At 36.1% G+C, this 11,269-nt stretch overlaps 1 protein-coding gene across 2 annotated transcripts; it reads right to left on the bottom strand.

The window, feature by feature from the left end:
* Positions 1–4,058: 4,058 nt before the first annotated feature.
* On the bottom strand, positions 4,059–5,311 carry LOC129758774 (uncharacterized). 2 transcript variants are annotated; one of them, XM_055756390.1, is made up of 3 exons: positions 5,243–5,311; positions 4,849–5,141; positions 4,059–4,791 (listed from the first exon to the last, which is right to left on the bottom strand). In XM_055756390.1, exons 2-3 carry the CDS (start codon positions 5,122–5,124, stop codon positions 4,321–4,323), a joined length of 747 nt encoding a protein of 248 aa, XP_055612365.1. In that variant the 5' UTR covers positions 5,125–5,141; positions 5,243–5,311; the 3' UTR covers positions 4,059–4,320. The 2 variants fall into 2 exon arrangements, with proteins under 2 accessions (XP_055612365.1, XP_055612366.1); XM_055756391.1 differs by lacking the exon at positions 5,243–5,311 and having other exon boundaries at positions 4,849–5,242.
* Between the last annotated feature and the right edge of the window lie 5,958 nt (positions 5,312–11,269).

The raw sequence follows: 11,269 nt of genomic DNA, 5'->3' as shown, positions 1-11,269 counted from the left end.
TTCAGTTTAAGCTGTCCTCTCAACTCGCTTGAAACTAACGTCAATATGTTCAGGCTGTCCTCTCAACACGCCTTCCAATTTCAAGCTGTCCTCTCAACTCGCTTGAAGTTGTGAACATAATAAAGCTGCCCTTCTGACTCGCTTAACATAACATATTTATTTATTTATTTCAAGCTCTCTTCTCAACGGACTTGAAAATTAATCTGAATTGTGATTTTCTTCTTTTTGGCATAATTCCCGAATGGCACGTTGCCTTTCTTCCACTTTGACCGAAATAGCTTTCGAAAATCTTCCAACAGTGATGCTTTTCTCAAACAAGTTTTGAAATGTTAGGTAATCTAACTACTCATTTTTCCCGTTTTTTGCAATGGGTAAATAATAAACTGTTTGGTTTTCAACCTCGTTTGATGAAAATTAATTTAACGTGAATCGCATTTGTTGTTCTTTTTCGGTTCGCTTTTTTTCTAATTTCTCGTCTTTTTCTGTTTCGTTTCTGAAAAATTACCTGCCACGGTCGCCAAATGTGCAGACCTGTCCGGAGCTCTGAAGCCCGGAATTAGCACTGGTGGCCCACCGAATCACTTACAGCCGCGGGAATCGCACGCACTACTCGACTGGCTCGCTTGCTCGCCGACTGACTGACTCGCGTACACGCTCGTGTCGAATGACGAAGTGTCGGTTTTATCCATTCACGCAGCCAGGAAGTCTGGATCGGGGGGAAATCGAAAACCAGAAGCCGCTGAGACGACAAAGAGAGTTGCCGGTAGTTTCAAGCGAAACCCTAACCTCTCTCTCCGAGATGCCGCAAATAAGCTGGGTGTATCGTCTACAACCGTGCATCGAGCCAAAAAAAAACGAGCCGGACTATCGACTTACAAGAAGGTAGTGACTCCAAATCGCGACGATAAACAAAACACGACGGCCAAAGCGCGATCCCGGAGGCTGTACACGACGATGCTGACGAAGTTTGACTGCGTGGTAATGGACGACGAAACCTACGTCAAAGCCGACTACAAGCAGCTTCCGGGACAGGAGTTTTTTATGGCAAAAGGAAGGGGGAAGGTATCAGATATTTTCAAGCACATGAAACTGTCAAAGTTTGCGAAGAAATATCTGGTTTGGCAAGCCATCTGTACCTGTGGGTTGAAAAGCAGCATTTTCATAGCTTCCGAGACTGTCAACCAAGAAATTTACGTGAAAGAGTGTTTGAATAAACGTCTGCTGCCTTTCCTGAAGAAACACGGTTGTTCCGTACTGTTTTGGCCGGATTTGGCATCTTGCCATTACGGTAAAAAGGCCTTGGAGTGGTACGCCGCCAACAACGTACAGGTGGTTCCCAAGGACAAGAACCCTCCCAACACGCCAGAGCTCCGCCCAATTGAGAAATACTGGGCTATTGTCAAGCGGAACCTAAAGATCTTTGATCTTGAGCGGAACTACTAGCTTCCAAAATAAACCGCTAAGTGCGCTGCCTTATACCAATTACCATACTGACTGGACACTCGATTTCGATTCCTGGATAATTTTTCCAACAGTACGCAATATCGATTCCAGAGTGTGCATCGATCGATTTGAAAAAAATGCTATACCAGTTAGGAAATGCCACCCAACTTAATCGGGCTAAAAAGGTACATTTTTCCTACAGGGCATTTTTTGTCACATTTTTCAGGTTCACCGTCTGCCGTCGGTATTGCGAACCTACAAAATCTGATAAAATAAATTAGACAGAAAATTGTTGAATTTTTGTTCTAAGTGTCATGTCAGTGTGATCAGTGCTTATACCACTGACCATACTGACTGGACACTCGATTTCGTTTTCTGGATAATTTTTCCAGAAAAAAAAACAAAAAAAATCATTTTTCCAACAGTACGCAATGTCGATTCCAGAGTGCGCATCGATCGATTTGAAGAAATGCTATCCCAGTTAGGAAATGCCGCCAAACTTTAAAAATAAAACACGCAATTTCTACGATAAAATCGGGCTAAACAGGACCATTTTTCCTACAGGGCATTTTTTGTCAAATTTTTCAGGTTCGCCACCTGCCGTCGGTATTGCGAACCTGCAAAAGCTGACAACAAAAAATTAGACAGAAAATGGTTGAATTTTTGTTCTAAGAGTCAAGTCAGTGTGGTCAGTGCTTATACCTTATGTCTCACACGCGGTTTTTACCCCTGAATGTATGCAGCACCTTTGTATTTTTCTTATTATATCAGCTTAAGGGACTGAAAAGATGTAAAATTAAGTTCGAATAGAACCAAAAATTACTTTAATTGGTGTCACAGCGTATCAAACCAGGCACACAAAAGGTCCAGAATCAGGTATCAGAATGGGTGTGGCTCATAAGCGGCACGTTATTCAAACAAACGGGAAAAAAACGGGAAAATTGTAATTGTATAATTGTATTGATTTAGAGCAATGTACAATTTTATTTGCAAAATCTGTAATTTAAGGCATCTTCTCTTATACTTTGTCGTTACTTTCAAAAGTTGTTCGGGGCAATCAAATATTCGAACGAATTTAATTTTTGAGATATAAAAAACTGAAATTTAAGTTTAGAGAATCGATTCTTTCAAAATAAGATACAGCGAATCAAAGTGAAAATTGGATATAATTAGGAAATAAATTTTAACGGATATTTGAGAACAGCTTTGAAAAGCTAAATTTCTGTTATTTACGTAAAAACGTTAATTTTTTAACTTTAAAATCATTAAAGATTAAATTCAATTGAAGTTTTCACAGTTAGACTAAGATTTGGAATGAAAGCTATTAAAGATGTTAACAGTACAAAATGGTTCCGCTCAAGATAAGAATTCTTTCTTCAGTAAAACAACTCTAGAGTTATTGGGATCTTCTCTAAAATATTCAACAAAACCGTCATTAGAAAGCAGAAATCGAGATCTATCCGCTGAGCTAAAAAAAATCGTTCGGATATAACCCCTATCCATACCGCTTGGTCAACTGTTCCGAGTTGCGTCAAATTGTGCCATTTAGTTCCGCTCAAGATCATTTACCCTATTCTTGGGGTGGTCTATTTTTGACAAAATTGACAAAAAATGACTAAAATGTAGATCGGTTAAAAAAATGAAGTTACTCGGAACACAATTTTGCACTTTTTTGTTGGACTTCTTTTGTTAAATGTTTCAAAGGATGGCTTCCTATGGAAGGAATAACGAGTAAATTCACGATTTCAACCTAGATTTTTCATTCAAAATTAGCGCCTTTGAATATGCAATGAATTCCCGGATAGTAAGCAATATGCATAACAACAACTTGCCTATAAGCATATTGCACAAATCCGAAGCGCACGAACTAGAAATATTATGGTTTTGATGAATGAAAAAAATACGCCTCTATAAAAACTTTTTTTTAAATGCAGTTTTTCATCAACTTTGGTGTGCTTTCTCAGCATAAAATCGAAAACTTTGAATAAACCTACTTAAAATACTGAGCATTTGTCATGTAGGTTACATATCTTGCAAAAATTGGCGGAATTTTAGAGACCTAAATCATCATGGATTTTAATGAATGGCGTTTGTCTTTCCAATTTTGGAGATATTTCTCAATGTACTCTTTTTGGCGTTGCAGGGTATGGTAACCCTAGTCTAGTGTACTTTAAGGCGACATTTTTAACAGAATTCTCCATCTGACAAATCATCTCGAAAAGGAAATTTTAAATTTTTGTAAAAAAAATCATTTCATAGAACTTTCAGGTGGGTAAACAACATTATTGAAATTTGTTCGTTTGAATTCAAGTTGTTTTTCAAGCTCTAAATGATTTCTGAGACAAACCAGCGACAAAATCTCCTTCTGTGAAAACACAAACTGTATCGCACTTATGCACACCTGATTCAACAAACAATTTTTAAAGCGACCTAAGACGTTAATTCAGTGGTTCCCATTTTAAAATGTGGTCGCAGGATTTCGTTCTGACTACAGTTTTGAATGTGCGGAAGTCTTGTGCGAATGTGAAGAAGTTTTATTGTGTCAAAACGATTCGATTCTTGATTTGATGAATATCTTTATTTATAACAAATAAGTTTATTCAAGCTATTCCCAGTTCATTGCATTGTATAGTTTAATTAAAATGACAGAAAAAAAAACATCTGAACAAATAAACTAGTTTATCAATTCGTTAGGATCATAAAAATTAAGTTCAAAAGTTCAGTTAATGTTTTTTCATAAGATTGAAGTAGTAGTTTATGGTTTATTTTTTTATACTTTTCCCAAATCATAAACCTGAATGAACATAATATCAACCGTTCGAATTTTTGAACCAAGGTCATGATTATAAAAATTTGTGTAACATAATTTATCCGTTTTCAAATTTCTTTCACAACCAGAATTGACGTCGGATGATCTGGACCAATCCGTTCGGCGTAAGTTTTGCCCTGAAAACTGAACTCATCGTATGGTACTTCGTGGACTACGCTGAAGCCATTCTTGGCACCAACTCGCTGCGAGATTCGTGAGGTGAACAGGGCCGACACCAACTTTGGCCTCATCTGTCTTGCATCTTCCGGTAGACATTCCGGTGCCTGGCCTTTGCTCAGGGCCGTCGCCAAATCTACGGAATAGGAAACAAGCTTCGTTGCGATTCCTTTTCCTTCGTATTCTATCAGTGTTGAGAGAAACATGATCTCAAGGAGGCAGTCGATATTGAACCTCTCAAACAGATTCACTTTCGTGTCCATGGTTAACATATAATTTAAGCCACTCTTCGAACTTTCGGAAAAGCAATGATTGTCGCGAAACTGTGCGATGTAATTAATTTCACCAGGAATAGGACGAGTCTAAAGAAGAAAAAGCTATTTCAAACGGATATTCACCAAAAATTCTTAAACTTCTACCTGAAGTCCATTGAATGAAACGCCAACTATTTCACCACTTGGAATGTGTTTGGCAATCAGGGACACTCCTCCTTGTCCCGCCTCTGAGCAAAGGTGTTCTAAGTCTTTTTGCGCTTGTAAGTCATCTTTGATTCCAGATCCGATGGCAACGGCCTCATTCTTGAAAAATGACCTCCTCAGTACTTCCATTGATTGTTCTCGATGTTTTTCATCATCGTAGGATATGATCTCTACCTCGCCGTCCATACATGTTCCCCAAACGAAATGCTCTGCCATTTTTATCTTTTTGAAAACTGCTATGAAATTTTTAAGTTTATATGTTGACTCACAGTTAAAATAAAATAAGCTAAGAATCCAACTTGCCCAAATTACTTTGAACAATGTTACCACTTACGTTATACCGCTAGAACTTTCGTCAATATACTAACATAGAATACTCCTACGTTCTACAAGCAGATGGCAATGAAACCCAAAATAGATAAGCACTTCATGCTTTTCTTCCCGACATCATTTTTTCGGGGATTGAACAGTGGTGTTCAATTATAATTACGCGTTAAACGCTCTCAAATGTTTTTACACAGCTCAATCGCAAAACCTGACATGTACATAAGTTCGTTGTACATAAGTTGCTATCGATTGCTACATTTACTATTTGTCAGTTTATGACAAATTTATGGTAAAGTTGAAAATTATCAAAAGTTCGATACAACTCGGTTCGTCTATCAAGCTGGCTTGATAGAATCGGAACCATGTCCTTTGAGTTTATATTTTTTTCCCCAAAAACAAGAAAATCAGATGCAGCTAGGCCCGTTAACTAGCTGACCCGATGTGTTTTACTGCACCTTGCAAAAACTTGTGAAATTTGTGAATTTTTTTTTTAAATTTAAAGCTGGCCACTTACCCGCCCTTGCCGAGGTTTGAATCCATATCAAAAGTTTCTCGTTTTTTTAAGATATATTGTAAATGGTTGGTGATTCAACAGGCCCGTGCGAAGGACCCGCTCATGGGGGGGAGGGGGGTGGGGGGTTCAATATTCAAAATTCAAAATCAAAATTTTCAAAATTATGAATCATTACTTTTTCCGGCTAGTTACCAATAAATTATTTAAAATGATGTTCCTTATTTTGAGTTAGACATTTGTTTAAAAATAAATACTAAGCAGTCCAGTTTTCAAATCTAACATCAATATTTCAGAAAATACAGAAAACGAATGCGATTGAAAACTTTGAATTAAACCAGAGTTTAAAGCTTCAGACATAAGAATAATAGAAATAAAATTCATCAATTTTAATCCAGATTTAAAAAGAAACTCAATCAGAATTCTAAAATAAATTTCAGACCAGATAAGAGAATAATCATAATTTGAAATTGTTAAGCAAAACTAAAATAATTGTTGTTTATTAATCGCGAAATTAGCATTCTTTTTTTTGCATTTTCAATTGAAGGCTTATTGAAAAATTCCGCTGTAATATTTTAAATTTGAAGAAATAATTAATCACTATTTGAATTTTAAAATTTTGATTAGGAAAAAAATCAATTTTGAACTTGAGAAAATTTATTCGAAACACATACCTACACTCAGAAAAATACTATTATGTATGCCATAAGATTCTCTTATGAAGTGGCGCCATAAGAAAAATTAATGAAATTCATAAGATTGTCTTATGACGCGAATGAATTCTGAAGATGAACGCTTACTTCAATGAGAGGTTGTTGCTTTTCATAAGAGATTCTTATGGAAACAGTAAATCACTTTCTAATAAGAAAAATTCTCGATATTTCATTCTGAAAACATTCACTTTATTGTTTGCCAAATTTGTTTAAAATTAAATCCTTCATGGTCACCATCAGCAGCGCATCAACAGACGGCTCCATCAAAGTTTTTTTTGCCGCATCTCAATCTTCGACCTTTCGTTTTTTGCCGATCAGCTTGCTGAAAAGTAAACAAATAATGTATTTTAGTTTACTAATAAATTCAACGTTCACACCAAAAACATCAAATCGAACTTACCATTCCGGAGATAACAATAACATTTAACTTTGAAGGAAAACTATAATAACTATGAACCGGTGATAGCTTCGTACTGTTAGATGATGAAAAAAAACTGATGCTATGAATGAATGTGTTCATCATTTTTTCACAATGCCGTTTCTTCTATTTTTCATAAGAACATCGTATGAAAATTGAAAGAATTTCATAAGACTCTTATGAAAAATTAGTTTGGACGCAAAAAAGTGGTTCATAAGATGTATCTTATGAAATTTATAATAAGATTTCCTCTGAGTGTACTTGATGATTAAATTAATTTTGATAAGAAGAAGAATATCAAATTTACTTCAAGAAATCAGAGATAACATCATTTTTTGTGTTGTCTAGTTATCAACCTAAAAGACTGAAATAGTTCATTTCTGAAGTTCATAATTATTACTTCATAGATTTATAAAACATGATGTTCAGCTCATCATTGGAAGCTTCTATTGCCACAGTATATGTAGTTTAGGAAATGAGTGATTTCTTGAATGATCAATAAGAAACTTTTTAAAATAAAAATAATAAATTTGAAGTTTTGTCGTAAATATTGAAAGCTCAAAGCTATTACCGTCAACTGGGGCAACATGCAACAATTTTCAACTTCAATGGCTTCTAAAAAACTCATGTTTACAGTTAATCGTATCCTTTGTGCATCAAAAGTTTTAAGGATGCTGGGGCATCAAATTGGTGTAGTTTAAAAAATTATTGGTTTCTTCAGTTATTATTAATATTCTAAAAACATGCGATTTTCACACTCCTTAGAAAATGGGGTAACTTGCCACAAACTTTGTTTTTAATGAAAAATCTTATGAACACGTACGAAATTTCATAGTTTTTAATATATTTGCGATGCCTTAAAGACTTTTACGCATGACAACACCAATTGCAGTAGTTTTCGGGTCTGTAAAAACAAATTTTCACATTTTTTTTTTCTGAAAATAAGGATGCTGCATACATTTAGGGGTTAAATAATACTACGAAAAATTCTACAAGCTGAAATCATGAAAATAAATGTTTGGATGAATGAAATTTAGATGTTTACAAACGCGTGATGCAAAACATTCATATTCCAGCACATGGAAACGAGATTTACAAGGTATTTCTTTGATTTGCATTTTGTTGCATTTAACCCCAGACACCTAACTGAATTTTAAAAATATTCATGTAAAAAAATTTGGTGATTGTTCGAAAAATATGTTTACACCAACAATGTTGGTATAACATGAGGAAACCTGTAAAAAGTTTGTAGGTAATTTTATCAAGCCGATCTTTCATACTGGGCAAAGTTTTTTTCGGCATCAAAAAATGTTAAAATTTGTACATTTATTACTCGATTTTTCAAATTTTACATAAAAACAAAAAACTTAAGACAACGAGCTTAAGATGCGATAAATTATGAAATCATCATTTTGTTATCATTAAAAGATAACTTTATTACAATACAATAAATTAAAAATTGATTCAATGTAGTGTTATATAAATGTTGCATCGAACCCCGCTGTTGCATGTTGCCCCGTTTGACGGTACTTATCAAATAAATGTTGTGTATTAAAATTTAGCTTTAAAGATGCTCATTCGAATAAATTTGATTCTTTTTATAAATTTAAAAATCATTAACGATTAAAAAAAAATATTCAAAGTGATAAAAATAAGAAAAACCTTTATAAATTTTCAAGCGCAAGTTTTATAGTTTGAAATATCAAGCTCTGAATGTTTTGTAGCCGTTAATTGAAATACTGGGTCCTAGAAAGAACAAAAGGTAGAAACTATGTTTTTCTTTTTAAAAATTTAGATTATTAAGCTTATAATATTTGCAGAACACAAAATTTAATAATTGTAAAACAATGACAAACTTATTAAAAAATTTTCAAAAGAAATTAAAAATGTTTGAGTATAAAATAGGTAAATTCATGTGAAAATTCAAAATAAAAAAGGCTTTAAAATTCGGTTACTTTATTTGAATATTAAAACAAAATAAGACATTAAAAATTATACGTTTCTAATGTTGATGATATGGAGTTTAAAAGTTTGAAAATGAATCAGTTTTAAGTGAAATCAATCATTGATATTTGATGCTCTAACTATTAGAGTCTAACAAATCTTCATGAAATTGATAAAAAATGATTCCTTATTTGTATATTATACTTTAATTTGTTTAGGAATAATAATGATGATGCTGCATAATTTAAACAAGTTAAACTCTACAGTTTTTATAAACTTCAAATAAATCATTACAAGCGAATCCGACTCTAGTGAACAAATTTAAAAAAGAAAAGATGTTATTTAATTTTACCAATTTGTTTAAACCTGCAATAGTTTTCGCTTAAAAATGTCTAAAATCCCGCCTATGGCTGCCCATTTGTGCGTTTTAATCAGCGCCCTCTGTTAGTCAGCTTATTGCCCGTCCATTACCTTGGCCATTATTTGTTTATGGCGTCGGTGGTGTAAGGTACGGTCCGCCTCCACTCCACACAGTGCTTCCTGTGCACATTTATAACTACTACGTTGATTCTCACTGATCTTGGGCTTCTCACACAACGCACTGGTTACAGATCTCTGCTTTGCTAGCGATGGGTCTCGCGTTCCGACCATTGATTCGGCTCCGTTCGTTAAGGCAGTTCAGCATCATCCAGCTCTAATGGTTTCGCTCGAGGTCACTGGATTGCACGCTTCTGTCGATAAATCAGCACCTTTCTATCTAGACTTCAAGAAAGCGGATTTCGATGCTATCTCCCATATCCTGGGCACCATCGACTGGTTTACGAAAGAACTGCGTCGACTGAAGACGGCGAAGAGATGTGCTCTTAGAAATCACCATAAGCTCAAATCCTCCCAAACTAAGGATGTATATCGAAGACTGAACTCCGCTTATAAAAAAGCCAGTAAACGTTGTTACCAAAATTATCTCTTTCGAGTACAACGTAACCTCAAGTCCAACCCAAAATCGTTCTGGAAGCATGTGGAAAGTCAGCGGAATGAACCTGGTATTCCAACTCAAATGTTTCTGGACGGCAACACTGCGAACTCTGATGGCGGAATCCTTGCTCTCTTTGCTCAAAAATTCTCGAGTACCTTTGCTACTGCTTCAACATCCCCAGAACACGTGGAGAGTGCTGTTAGGAATGTTTCGCCACTCGGCTTCAGCATGAGCACGAATTTAGTAGAGGATGCGGTTATATCTAAAGCAGCGGCAAAGCTCAAAAACTCCCTCTCTACTGGCCCGGACGGTATTCCATCAACCTTTTTAAAACGATTTATGCCTGTTTTACTGACACCTGTAAAACTCATCTTCCAAGCCACCTACCCTTCACTGTGGAAAGAAGCCTACATGTTTCCAGTCCATAAAAAGGGGGACCGGTGAGATATCAACAACTATAGAGGAATTTCTGCTTTATGTGCAATCTCCAAACTATTCGAATTAGTCGTCATGGATCCGATTTTCTCGTACTGTAAGCAAAATTTTTCAATCGATCAGCACGGTTTTATGCCCAAACGCTCTACGACAACTAACCTGTTGACATTCACCTCCTATGTACACGAAAGTTTTGCTGCTAAGTCACAAACTGACGCCATTTATACTGATTTGTCAGCAGCGTTTGATAAGGTGAACCACGATATCACCATTGGTAAGCTTGGGCGCTTAGGATTCTGCGGACCTTTACTTGGCTGGTTCCGCAGTTACTTAACTGGACGTAAATTGACAGTTCGCACTGGAGACACTCTCTCCAGCCAGTTCTCTGCCTCTTCTGGTGTGCCCCAAGGTAGTCACTTAGGACCGATTATCTTCTTAATCTATTTCAACGATATGCTCACACTCCTTGACGGCCCGAAACTTTGTTATGCTGATGATCTTAAACTGTTCTACGCCATAAACGGTCAGGACGACATTGATTTTCTGCAAAACCGGTTTAATCTTTTCGCACAGTGGTGCGACATCAACTGCCTGCCTTTGAATCGCAGTAAATGTGCAGTCATCAGTTTCTCTCGAAGACGGCAGCCTTTTTGCGCGGAGTACTTCTTAGGATATGAGTCCATTGCGCGGGTGGACCACATCAATGATTTGGGCGTAATACTCGACCGTAAGCTGGAATACAAAACACATACGAACTACGTCGTCGATAAAGCTTCTAGAAGCCTCGGATTTTTATTTCGAGTAGCCAAGGAAATGCAACACAAGCTTCTTTTTTCGCCGATCTACAGACATCGCGTATCGATTGTCCTACGCTACTGGAAGCTATTCCTCTTAGTGTGAGACCACATGGACTGAGAAACCAGGACCTTCAACTGTATGTACCAATTCGATTGAATAACTATGGAGCCAATACAGTATTGTTCCGATTTTGTCAGCCCCATCTTGAATTTAGGGCTGACAAAACAGGGTACCTGACA

This window comes from Uranotaenia lowii, chromosome 3 (assembly GCF_029784155.1).
Source record: "Uranotaenia lowii strain MFRU-FL chromosome 3, ASM2978415v1, whole genome shotgun sequence".
Taxonomy (NCBI): Eukaryota; Metazoa; Arthropoda; class Insecta; order Diptera; family Culicidae; genus Uranotaenia; species Uranotaenia lowii.
Note: the sequence above shows the minus strand (reverse complement) of the source record. Positions and strands in the feature narration are given on the sequence as shown.

What these genes read in the sequence shown, in the direction of transcription:
- LOC129758774 (XM_055756390.1), bottom strand. Translation starts at nt 5,124, where the DNA reads ATGGCAGAGCATTTCGTTTGGGGAACATGTATGGACGGCGAGGTAGAG. An exon ending in TTTCATTCAATGGACTTCAG is followed by an intron (nt 4,792 to 4,848) that starts GTAGAAGTTTAA and finishes TTTCTTCTTTAG; the next exon opens with ACTCGTCCTATTCCTGGTGA.